This window comes from Electrona antarctica (assembly GCF_951216825.1).
Source record: "Electrona antarctica genome assembly, chromosome: 4".
Taxonomy (NCBI): domain Eukaryota; kingdom Metazoa; phylum Chordata; class Actinopteri; order Myctophiformes; family Myctophidae; genus Electrona; species Electrona antarctica.
Genome location: NC_136809.1, coordinates 2,083,784 through 2,097,313, shown reverse-complemented (window position 1 = coordinate 2,097,313; position 13,530 = coordinate 2,083,784). Strand labels below are relative to the sequence as shown.

The 13,530-nt window shown below is 44.5% G+C and overlaps 2 protein-coding genes across 2 annotated transcripts in view; one reads left to right on the top strand and one right to left on the bottom strand.

Annotated features, from left to right (window-relative positions):
- Positions 1 to 5,409, bottom strand: part of micall1a (MICAL-like 1a) — a 61,767-nt gene extending 56,358 nt beyond the window's left edge. The window contains exon 1 of the mRNA XM_079500370.1: positions 4,083 to 5,409. Coding sequence (XP_079356496.1) covers positions 4,083 to 4,228 — 146 coding nt within the window. The 5' untranslated portion in view covers positions 4,229 to 5,409. The remainder of the gene's footprint in view (positions 1 to 4,082) is intronic.
- Positions 5,410 to 6,941: 1,532 nt separating this feature from the next.
- LOC306921785 (ADP-ribosylation factor-binding protein GGA1-like) overlaps positions 6,942 to 13,530 on the top strand; it is a 33,900-nt gene continuing 27,311 nt past the window's right edge. The window contains exons 1-3 of the mRNA XM_079499083.1: positions 6,942 to 7,016; positions 11,698 to 11,782; positions 12,527 to 12,602. Coding sequence (XP_079355209.1) covers positions 6,971 to 7,016; positions 11,698 to 11,782; positions 12,527 to 12,602 — 207 coding nt within the window. The 5' untranslated portion in view covers positions 6,942 to 6,970. The remainder of the gene's footprint in view (positions 7,017 to 11,697; positions 11,783 to 12,526; positions 12,603 to 13,530) is intronic.

The window sequence follows — 13,530 nt, the reverse complement described above, 5'->3', positions numbered from 1 at the left end:
CCAGGCCTGCAGTAGGCTATGCACTGGACACATGTCTTCTAAATCTAGTCTTCCAGGCCTGCAGTAGGCTATGCACTGGACACATGTCTTCTAAATCTAGTCTACCAGGCCTGCAGTAGGCTATGCACTGGACACATGTCTTCTAAATCTAGTCTTCCAGGCCTGCAGTAGGCTATGCACTGGACACATGTCTTCTAAATCTAGTCTACCAGGCCTGCAGTAGGCTATGCACTGGACACATCTCTTCTAAATCTAGTCTACCAGGCCTGCAGTAGGCTATGCACTGGACACATCTCTTCTAAATCTAGTCAACCAGGCCTGCAGTAGGCTATGCACTGGACACATGTCTTCTAAATCTAGTCAACCAGGCCTGCAGTAGGCTATGCACTGGACAGATGTCTTCTAAATCTAGTCAACCGCCGACATTTGTAGAATCGTCCTAGTTTTTTCAAAATAAATGGCAAACTAGAAAAAGTGCCCCTCGGGGAACAGATCTCCACCAGGGCAGGTCAGGTTGTGGCCTCCTGGTGGCGCTATAATAGGCCAATGTGAAAAGGGTGCCATTTCTTCATACGCCTTTGATGGCAATTGGATGATTTGAGGCATTTTGTTCCAAAAATGTGTTTTGCAAAAATCAACCTGTTGGTGGCGCTATAACAGGCCAATGTGAAAAGGGTGGGATATATTCCTCAGCCTAGTAAGAAAATGTGTGAAAGATTTCACGTAAATTGCATGCTGCGTTCATGATTTGAGGCTTTTGTTCAAAACGGGGCAATCTTGCAAACTGTGAAAGCCAATTATAGCCAATTAGGATGGAATATGAAATATCGGACAGATCTGACTTGAGCACATGACCATAGAGATACTGTGTAACGATTTGTGAGATTTTTGGACAGAAAATGGAGGAGTAATATCAAAAAATCCTTGGCCTCTAGGGAGTGTGCATGCAACGTTTCACGCAGATCGGTGCAGTTTTAGGTAAAACATGTGAAAAGCTGCCTCATGGTGGCGCTATAACAGGCCGTTCTGGAAAATGTGGTGCCGGAGATTAGCTGTACACAGACGGACGGAAGGACGGACGGACACACACACACACACACGGACGGAGTGCAAAACATACTCTCTCCCCATGCCTTCGGCCTGGTGGAGACAATAAGTTTAGGTATAAGAGGTGGCACAAGATTGGAGTTTGGAGGTGCTCGGTGCGTACCACCGAGTACCTCCACTTTTGGGTTTGGAGGTGCTAGGTGCGTAACACCGAGTACCTCCCGTTTAGAGTTTGGAGGTGCTCGGTGCGTACCACCGAGTACCACCCGTTTAGAGTTTGGAGGTGCTCGGTGCGTACCACCGAGTACCTCCCGTTTAGAGTTTGGAGGTGCTCGGTGCGTACCACCGAGTACCTCCCGTTTAGAGTTTGGAGGTGCTCGGTGCGTACCACCGAGTACCACCCGTTTAGAGTTTGGAGGTGCTCGGTGCGTACCACCGAGTACCTCCCGTTTAGAGTTTGGAGGTGCTCGGTGCGTACCACCGAGTACCACCCGTTTAGAGTTTGGAGGTGCTAGGTGCGTACCACCGAGTACCTCCCGTTTAGAGTTTGGAGGTGCTCGGTGCGTACCACCGAGTACCTCCCGTTTAGAGTTTGGAGGTGCTAGGTGCGTACCACCGAGTACCACCCGTTTAGAGTTTGGAGGTGCTCGTTGCGTACCACCGAGTACCACCCGTTCAGAATTCTCACATAATGCAGGAGGCAGCACAATGGCACCTAAGGCACCTAATGTGCATCAAAGAACCACATTCTATTCTATGGTGCAGGTGGGAATGTAATCCGCAGCAAATACAGGAAATGAAGCAAACAATGTGGCGGATGAGGAGCTACACTAGAGAAGGAAAAAAGAAAGGGTGGGGGGGTGCTGGACAAAGGAGGTGGGGGGGGGGGGGGGGGGGGGAGAGAGAGAGAGAGAGAGAGAGAGAGAGAGAGAGAGAGAGAGGTCCAGTCCCCGACGGCACGACACATGCACGTTATGAGTATAATTGTATCACCATAGATTTCCCTGTGTAAGCTAGTTTATGAATGGAACACATTGATAAAGGTTCCCCCTGCTGCGTTTCCAATTGCTGCGGATGATGACAGCGCAGTGTGAAGGCAAAAACCGCAGCAAATTAGATATGCAAGAATACCAAACGTCTCCGCCCATTCGCATCGAGTCTACCGAAGTATTAGGTGTGAACGCGACCTAAATGCCCTCCTCTGTAGCAGAGTTTCAGTTAATATTAGGTGTGAACGGGACCTAAACGTCCAGGACAGTTTCAGAAAAAGCACAGAACTGAGAGCTCTTGTTCAGGACCTGTTCTTCTGACACACAAGTCACTTCAAGGTCAGAGATGCTGCAATGTGTCTCTTCTCACAAGCACACTACAGCTGCCTAGTAACCACTCACCAGCACACTACAGCTGCCTAGTAACCACTCACAAGCACACTACAGCTGCCTAGTAACCACTCACAAGCACACTACAGCTGCCTAGTAACCACTCACAAGCACACTACAGCTGCCTAGTAACCACTCATTGCAGCCGCCTCGACTACAGGTGGAGTTTGAATTCACACTTTACACAACATACATGTATACATCTAGCAGCATGCTGGTTACACATTTGCATTGCTAGGTAGGCGGTTAGACACTTGCAGTAAGGCCACAGTCCATGTCAGATCACAGACTATTATACCACAGGTCGTTTCGAGGAAGCAATCTGATTGGGTGAAACAGCCTTCTAGCCGTGGGTTAAACCAGCACCATTCACCACCTAATCAAAACAAATAATTCAGCTGCTCGGTTCTCCCAGAGCGCTAGCAAACTCGGTGGCTAGGCTAGCTAGTTTCTTGGGACATTTGTGGTCGTAGTGACTACATCTGTCATTAAAAAAATATATTCTTTCAGCGATTGTCTTAGTTTTAAGGGTAACTGTTGTATAATTGCAATATTACACTCGAGGGTGTGGGTTAACGTGATTATTGCCACTTCAGTGATGCTTGCGGAACTCGACTTCGTCTTGTTCCTCACCGCATCCCTGTCGTGGCAATAATCACGTTAACCCACACCCTCTCGTGTAATATTGCTTAAGAGTACTACGACCCAAATACAGACTACAGTACAGCTACGACCCAAATACAGACTACAGTACAGCTACGACCCAAATACAGACTACAGTACAGCTACGACCCAAATACAGACTACAGTACAGCTACGACCCAAATACAGACTACAGTACAGCTACGACCCAAATACAGACTACAGTACAGCTACGACCCAAATACAGACTACAGTACAGCTACGACCCAAATACAGACTACAGTACAGCTACGACCCAAATACAGACTACAGTACAGCTACGACCCAAATACAGACTGCAGTACAGCTACGACCCAAATACAGACTACAGTACAGCTAGCAGCAGGTAGTAAAGGTGACAGTCAGACATTTCATTCACATCACTGTGGACTTTGATTGATTGTTTGAAAAATGTATTAACAGTTAACAATAACATACATTACATAGATGCTGTTTGCACAACAATAAAACATCAGTCATTTGCATAAACATCTGTGTAAAACAGTTTTGTTACAATGACAGCGGTCACAGCTGTCCCACACACACACACACACACACACACACACACACACACACACACACACACACACACACACACACACACACACACACACACACACACACACACACACACACACACACACACACACACACACACACACACACACACACACAGGGGATTAACTCACTGTGAACCATTATATGTATGGGGTTCCCAAACCCCAGGGGTCCGTCTGGGAGTTCCAGGGGGTCCCCAGCTAAATGATAGTTAGGAACCAAATGGACCCTTATGGGTCTTTACAACATACATCGGGGTCCCAGATATAGAAATGGGGGACCGTAGACTAATTCAGGTCAAACTGGGGGTCCTTGAAATGAAAATGGTTGTGTGCGTGTGCGCGCGTGTGTGTGGGTGACCATACTCACATCAGCTCTGGTTGTAGTGGTGCATTATGGGTAATAAACCATACTCACATCAGCTCTGGTCTGTAGCGGTGGATGATGGCGCAGAACGCCAGGCCGTCTCTGAAGGCAGTGGACATGTTGCTGATGTCCACGTCTCTGTAGCCGAGGCACTGGAGGCGGCACCACTCCTGGAGCGCTCTGAGAGAGCCCATCATCCTCTGGGGTTAGGGATTAATTATAGATCCAGATGATACTCCAATAATTAATTATAGATCCAGATGATACTCCAATGATGTACACGTCAATACAAGGTCAGGGTCTTCTTCAGTCCCCCAGGCAGCAGTCTGATTCACTGACACCCCAACAAACTACAGTCTGTCTGTCTGACACCCCAAAAAACTACAGTCTGTCTGTCTGACCTACACCCCCAAAAAACTACAGTCCGTCTGTCTGACACCCCAAAAAACTACAGTCTGTCTGTCTGACACCCCAAAAAACTACAGTCTGTCTCTCTGACACCCCAACAAACTAGTCTGACTGACTGACACAACCAAAACCACCATCCATATTTAGCTTACAGTAAAGTACATGCCAAACCACTCTAAACTAGCATAGAGCTAGCATGTTAGCTACACCCATTCACCTCACAGTAAAAGTACAGTAGGCAGTACTACACTGAACTAGCATAGAGCTAGCATGTTTAGCTAACTTTTACAACAACAACAACAACATCATGTTTCTAATAATAATAATAAAGCTAAAGGTCAACTCGTGGTGTTGATAGAATCAGAACCGCTGCCGCGACATGACGAGAACTTTAACAAGCCAAAGTTATAATAATATCAGCCTCGTCAACAACGACATGTTTTAAACCTTGAAGTTGACATCATGTGTAGCGACAACAACACAACCACTGGAAGGAACTAAGGAAGGAAGGAAAGGTAGCTGCTATAATATGTTGAGTAGCGTGTCCTCCGTGGACCGTCCCGTCCTGTCCTGTCCTGTCCTGTCCTGTCCCGTCCCGTCCTGTCCCACCCGCCCCGGCGGAGACTTTATAGTGTAAATTAGATTAGAGAGATGTTCTCTTCGTTGCTTCGTTTCATCCACACGATGTTAAAGCCCCCAAAATGTAGCTCTGGTCTGTTGTGTCGCTGAAAGAAGACAATAAAGTATTGTTCCGGCTGTTCCTCCTAGTCCAGCTAGCAGCCTGCCGCAGCCTCTGTCTGCCTGTCTGTCTGTCTGTCTCCTGGTCTGTCTGTCTGTCTGTCTCCTGGTCTGTCTGTCTGTCTGTCTGTCTGTCTTTCAGCTCTGTGTCGTCATCGTGACTGTAATAACAAACATAATGTTGTCTCTAATGTCTAGTTCTCTCACAGAGAGACATCCCCTCACTGTGAACTCATCCTCCTCACTGCTGTTGCCCTCCACGTCCACGAGGGGGCGCTATCCACCCACCGCGGTGTCTATCTATGGTGGTGGTGTGGAACGCCAAATGTCAGGTGTTGCCAGATATCGCGGCAGAAACAAGCAACCAAGCAGGTCAGTCAAAGGAACCTGAGCACTTTAAATCTAAGTAGTGCATGAGTCCTACCACACCTGCCATGTTGGGGACCAACACAGGTAAAACACATTAATTTATAGTTACGCGCATGTCACATTGAAACACGTACCTGTTTCTGTCTCCAACATGGCAGGTGTAGGACTGAAACACCTGTTTCTGTCTCCAACATGGCAGGTGTAGGACTGAAACACCTGTTTCTGTCTCCAACATGGCAGGTGTAGGACTGCAACACCTGTTTCTGTCTCCAACATGGCAGGTGTAGGACTGAAACACCTGTTTCTGTCTCCAACATGGCAGGTGTAGGACTGAAACACCTGTTTCTGTCTCCAACATGGCAGGTGTAGGACTGCAACACCTGTTTCTGTCTCCAACATGGCAGGTGTAGGACTGAAACACCTGTTTCTGTCTCCAACATGGCAGGTGTAGGACTGAAACACCTGTTTCTGTCTCCAACATGGCAGGTGTAGGACTGCAACACCTGTTTCTGTCTCCAACATGGCAGGTGTAGGACTGCAACACCTGTTTCTGTCTTCAACATGGCAGGTGTAGGACTGAATGTGGTGAAACCTTAGAGTATATATTAATAGAGACGGCACCCGGAGGAAACCCTGAGGTGAAATGGACATAGTGGCTGAATTTGGTATTGCAGTTTGGACCCAAACACATGGACGCGCTGGTCCGTTGACTATCATTGTGCACGTTCATGATGACACGTTCATGAACGCTGTTTCATACGTGAACGCACGTGAACGTGTGCAATGATAGTCAACGACCAGCGCGTTCATGTGTTTGGGTCCAATCCATCCCAGAATGCACTCTGTTCCTGCCCGGAAGGAGGAGTGAGATCGCCTCATGCGCTTTAGAGCAACTTAATGCAAGTGGATGGGAGGAGAACTCGGGTGCCGTCTCTATTCATATAAGGTGAAACACCTGTGATTGTCTCCAACATGGCAGGTGTAGGACCGCATGTGAAATACATGAATATTCATCAGCTATTTGAAAATAGCAGATAAACAAGCTCACAGTCACACGTTGTAGATCTGCTATTTTCAAAAGGAATCTTGGGGGAAAAGGTGCATTTATTTATATTAAAATGTTTTTGTATGGGTTTTTCCATATGGGGGTCCGTGTGCGCACAAATGCATTACTGATTAATTAATTGGGGGGTCCTTGACATGACAATGTTTTAGAACCACTGCTGGTTTAAACAACACCAAGTCCACAAACCCACAACCATAGATATGACCAGTGACCACAACTACCAATGTTTACAAGCACCTTAACAGAGAGAAAGCAACAAAAAAAAGCCCAAGTCGCTTGTTAATAAGCGGACATGGCAACAGTGTAAATATCGCGATAGTTCACAGGTTGCCAGTCACTAGTGGTGAATCGGTCAAAGATGGCGGCGCCTCCAGAGGCAGAGAGGAGTCTGGAGTCTCTCATCAGTAAGTTCTATTATTACAGTCATCATTATTATTATTATGATTATGTAACTATCTTTAGTGATGAGATGAACACCATATTCCAGGACAGATCACATCATATATGAACCATGTCCATGTGTAATGACAGCTGACACATCTCTGTTTCAACACAAGACACAATGGCAAATCAAATGTAAACAAAGTGCAACCTTTTTTTTTAAATGATAAATATATTATAATAATGTGTTGTCATCATAAACCAGTGCATAGGCTACATATTTGTGTTCTAATGTAAGGCAAATTTGTCAGTTCAAGTTAGGGTTATGATTTCTGTACAGATATTGTATTTTTTTTTTTTATGAATCCAAACTTAAAAGCCATCATATAATGAAGTATGCTAATGTCCTCACTGCTGACTGGCTAATGATCACACAGTATGCTAATGTCCTCACTGCTGACTGGCTAATGATCACACAGTATGCTAATGTCCTCACTGCTGACTGGCTAATGATCACACAGTATGCTAATGTCCTCACTGCTGACTGGCTAATGATCACACATACACACACTTGTCTTTTTTTCCCTCACTGTATATGTTTCTTTTCCCTTTTTACCTCCATTATGATGAATTCCTGTTCTGTCCTTTGTCTATATAGAAGTGTCTATTTGTACGTCTCTAAATGTTTTTGATGAATTGAACATGGTGGACCCTATTGGAAACAAGTGTAATGCTTAATTGGGTCGTCCACTCACAGTTAACAGTCTTTGTATTGAGTTTGTGCTTGAAATGTACTGTAATTCTGCAAACTGTTAATACATTTTTCAATCAATCAAAAAAAAAAGTCACGCCCACTTTAGTTGTTAACCCCATTTAGACCTGAGGATGATACTAAATGTCTTTAGTTGTTAACCCCATTTAGACCTGAGGATGATACTAAATGTCTTTAGTTGTTAACCCCATTTAGACCTGAGGATGATACTAAATGTCTTTAGTTGTTAACCCCATTTAGACCTGAGGATGATACTAAATGTCTTTAGTTGTTAACCCCATTTAGACCTGAGGATGATACTAAATGTCTTTAGTTGTTAACCCCATTTAGACCTGAGGATGAAACTAAATGTCTTTAGTTGTTAACCCCATTTAGACCTGAGGATGATACTAAATGTCTTTAGTTGTTAACCCCATTTAGACCTGAGGATGATACTAAATGTCTTTAGTTGTTAACCCCATTTAGACCTGAGGATGAAACTAAATGTCTTTAGTTGTTAACCCCATTTAGACCTGAGGATGATACTAAATGTCTTTAGTTGTTAACCCCATTTAGACCTGAGGATGATACTAAATGTCTTTAGTTGTTAACCCCATTTAGACCTGAGGATGATACTAAATGTCTTTAGTTGTTAACCCCATTTAGACCTGAGGATGATACTAAATGTCTTTAGTTGTTAACCCCATTTAGACCTGAGGATGAAACTAAATGTCTTCTAAATCCTTTAGTTGTTAACCCCATTTAGACCTGAGGATGATACTAAATGTCTTTAGTTGTTAACCCCATTTAGACCTGAGGATGATACTAAATGTCTTTAGTTGTTAACCCCATTTAGACCTGAGGATGAAACTAAATGTCTTCTAAATCCTTTAGTTGTTAACCCCATTTAGACCTGAGGATGAAACTAAATGTCTTTAGTTGTTAACCCCATTTAGACCTGAGGATGATACTAAATGTCTTTAGTTGTTAACCCCATTTAGACCTGAGGATGATACTAAATGTCTTCTAAATCCATTTAGACCTGAGGATGAAACTAAATGTCTTCTAAATCCTGACAGTTTTATGAAAAACATCATGTTTTTATGTCAGTGGTTCTCACACATTTTCATGTCAAAGACCCCCAAATCTATATGTAATTGGCCGCCGACCCCCATCTGACAATATGTTGTTCCAGATTTTCGCCACATATGTTCACGACTTTTCAAAAATAGCAGACGAGTGCCGCGCTACGAGCTTGTAGCTTGTAGATCTGCTATTTTTCAATAGCTAAAGTATAACATAATGCATAAAATACCAACAGGGGTTCCCGCCCAAAATGGGTTAAAATACACATCATAGATGGAGTCATGGATTCGAGACCAGGACTTTAGTTCTTCAGTGACACAAACTACTGAGTAAAATGTGTGTTGTGATGATCAACTCCCTCCCACTGTCAAAAACTGGACCAACTGGAGCTGCCACTAATGTCAACACATCACATCTGGAGCTGCCACTGCCTGTCTCTCTCTCTGTCTTACATTTAGCTTAGTCCCCGGACCCGGATTCCATGTGGTCCGGGGACCCCCAGGGGTCCTTGAGGGGGTTCCAGGTGGCCCCCATGTGGTCCGGGGACCCCCAGTGGTCTTTGAGGGGGTTCCAGGTGGTCCGGGGACCCCCAGTGGTCTTTGAGGGGGTTCCAGGTGGTCCCCATGTGGTCCGGGGACCCCCAGTGGTCCTTGAGGGGGTTCCAGGTGGTCCCCATGTGGTCCGGGGACCCCCAGGGGTCCTTGAGGGGGTTCCAGGTGGTCCCCATGTGGTCCGGGGACCCCCAGTGGTCCTTGAGGGTTTTCCAGGTGGTCCCCATGTGGTCCGGGGACCCTCAGGGGTCCTTGAGGGGGTTCCAGGTGGTCCGGGGGACCACCAGGGGTCCTTGAGGGGGTTCCAGGTGGCCCCTATGTGGTCCGGGGACCCCCAGTGGTCCTTGAGAGGGTTCCAGGTGGTCCCCATGTGGTCCGGGGACCCCCAGGGGTCCTTGAGGGGGTTCCAGGTGGTCCCCATGTGGTCCGGGGACCCCCAGGGGTCCTTGAGGGGGTTCCAGGTGGTCCGGGGGACCACCAGGGGTCCTTGAGAGGGTTCTAGGTGGTCCCCATGTGGTCCGGGGGACCACCAGGGGTCCTTGAGGGGGTTCCAGGTGGTCCGGGGACCCCCAGGGGTCCTTGAGGGGGTTCCAGGTGGTCCCCATGCAGCTAAATGATGGAGACAGAGTTCTAACCAAATGGACCCTTAACTCTTGTATGTTACTCTCTCAAGAGTTACATTATTGTTAAACATCTGCATTATTTAATTAATTTACAAGAAGTAGCAGAATTGTTATTTTGATCAACGTTTGCCTGTTATCTCTCCTAATGGTACCAACATCATGTTATCTCTCCTAATGGTACCAACATCATGTTATCTCTCCTAATGGTACCGACACCATGTTATCTCTCCTAATGGTACCGACATCATGTTATCTCTCCTAATGGTACCGACATCATGTTATCTCTCCTAATGGTACCAACATCATGTTATCTCTCCTAATGGTACCAACACCATGTTATCTCCTAATGGAACCAACATCATGTTATCTCTCCTAATGGTACCAACATCATGTTATCTCTCCTAATGGTACCGACATAATGTTATCTCTCCTAATGGTACCGACATCATGTTATCTCTCCTAATGGTACCGACATAATGTTATCTCTCCTAATGGTACCAACATCATGTTATCTCTCCTAATGGTACCAACACCATGTTATCTCTCCTAATGGTACCAACATCATGTTATCTCTCCTAATGGTACCAACATCATGTTATCTCTCCTAATGGTACCAACACCATGTTATCTCTCCTAATGGTACCAACATCATGTTATCTCTCCTAATGGTACCAACATCAATACAGCATGGGGAACTGTTGACACAATCTTATCCAACGGCAACAACAATATTATTTAGTTTTGCGTCTGAGAGACTAAATGTGTTCACATGGTGGTTCCGTGGCTCAGATGGGTCTGAGAGGCTAAATGTCATCAAATGGTGGTTCCGTGGCTCAGATGGGTCTGAGAGGCTAAATGTCATCAGATGGTGGTCCGTGGCTCAGATGGGTCTGAGAGGCTAAATGTCATCAAACGGTGGTTCCGTGGCTCAGATGGGTCTGAGAGGCTAAATGTCATCAAACGGTGGTTCCGTGGCTCAAATGGGTCTGAGAGGCTAAATGTCATCAAACGGTGGTTCCGTGGCTCAGATGCTGAATGAATAAATAATGTCCCTTGATGTGAAAAGGGTATAAAACCAGTGCACTACACAGTAATACATCATGAATGAACCTGATTACCTGAACGGTTGTTATAAAGTCATCTCTCCTTCTCATCGACACTTTAAAGACACCTGTGCTGCTCTGCTTCCTGCGATTCAGTCCACTGGGAGACTTCTCTCTCCATTGGATCGGCGAAATCATCCGTTATCAGCACCTTGGCATAGGGCCAGTATGGCCATACTGGCATACTCACCCTTGGCTGAACGTGTCATTTCCAACTCTATTGTCGGCGCATGGAAACTAGGGGCTACTAATATATACTATTCTCTGCCTATCAGGACGTAACTCGGACGGCGCTGAGTCGTCAGGACATCAGTGACATTATCACCCGTCACAATAGGTGATAATGACTTACTGAAACAGTGAGTAAGCCAGTATGGCCATACTGGCCCTATTCGAAGGTGCTGATAACGGATGATTTCGCCGATCCAATGCAGAGACACGCAAATGGGGTGTTTGGGTCTGGCTGTTTTCTCCTAATTTAAGTGAACACCCTTGATTTATTTTTAGCCAAGATTTGCTCATTGAGGTGAGGTAATGTCTTGACTCGTGTGTGTGCGTGTGTGTGTGTGCGTGTGCGTGTGTGTTTACAGACAAGGCCACCAACCCTCAGAACAAGGACACTGACTGGGGTCACATCAAGGGTTTTTATGAGCAGCTCAACGACGAAGCAGACGGGTGAGAGAAGCTGTCTTTAGCTGTCTGTTCTGGTCTAGGGTTAGTGTAGACCTGAGATCAGATTCTATAAATGTCTTCTACATCCTGACAGTTTTCTGAAAAAGCTATGTTTCTATGTCAGTCGTTCTTCGATTTTTCAAAAATAGCAGATCTACAAGCTCATAGCGCGCCACCGAGTGGCACGCTATGAGCTTGTAGATCTGCTATTTTTCAATAGAGCAAGCATAACCTAATGCTAACACCAAAAGGGGTTCCCGCCCAAAATGGGCTAGGCTTGGTTTAACCCGTTCTGGACGTGGAACCCCCTTTTGGTGTTTTTAAGCATCGTGATGCTGTAGCTATTGAAAAATAGCAGATCTACAAGCTCGTAGAGCGGCACACCTGACGGGTCCGTTTGGTTCCATTTGTACACTCTCAGAGTTAAATTAACTTAGAATATAAATTGGGGGTCCCAGAGATTCCATTAAATGGGGGTCCGTAACTTAATATTAACTTGAACAGGTGCTCCACACAGCCATGCTCTGGTGGTGCAGTTCACTTTTAGAGATAGTTAGATAGCTTTTCTCATTTTTAAACCGTATCACAGAGTATGGTAATTACAATCAAAAACAGTGAACAGTGAAACCGTGTCGCATGACCTTTACACCACGTCAGAGGAACAATTCAAGGGTTTTGAAATTGTGTTAAAATAAAGTTTGGTACACGTAGAAAAGATGAATGTGGTTTTTATTGCTTTTTTTTCAGCCCACAGCTGGCAACCAGACTCCTGGCGCACAAAATACAGTCACCACAGGAGTGGGAGGCCATGCAAGCCCTGATGGTACAGTAACATTTATTACATTATGACTGATGGTACAGTAATACATGTATTACATTATGACTGATGGTACAGTAACATTTATTACATTATGACTGATGGTACAGTAACATTTATTACATTATGACTGATGGTACAGTAACATTTATTACATTATGACTGATGGTACAGTAACATGTATTACATTATGACTGATGGTACAGTAACATGTATTACATTATGACTGATGGTACAGTAACATTTATTACATTATGACTGATGGTGCAGTAACATTTATTACATAATGACTGATGGTACAGTAATGCATTTATTACATTATGACTGATGGTACAGTAACATTTATTACATTATGACTGATAGTACAGTAACATGTATTACATTATGACTGATGGTACAGTAACATTTATTACATTATGACTGATGGTACAGTAACATGTATTACATTATGACTGATGGTACAGTAACATGTATTACATTATGACTGATGGTACAGTGGCATTTATTACTTTACTGATGGTACAGTAACATGTATTACATTATCACTTATGGTACAGTCACATTTATTACATTATCACTGATGGTACAGTAATACATTTATTACATTATGACTGATGGTACAGTAACATTTATTACAATATGACTGATAGTACAGTAACATTTATTCCATTATGACTGATGGTACAGTAACATTTATTACATTATGACTGATGATACAGTAACATTTATTACATTATGACTGATGGTACAGTAACATGTATTCCATTATGACTGATGGTACAGTAAAATGTATTACATTATGACTGATGCTTGTCTCCAGTTTTATAGATTGGAATAACTTTAGCTGTCTTCATTTTATTAGGAAATATGCCAGTAAGGAATGATTGATTGCAGATATGTGTGAATGGTGCAACTATAGTGTGTATTATATTCT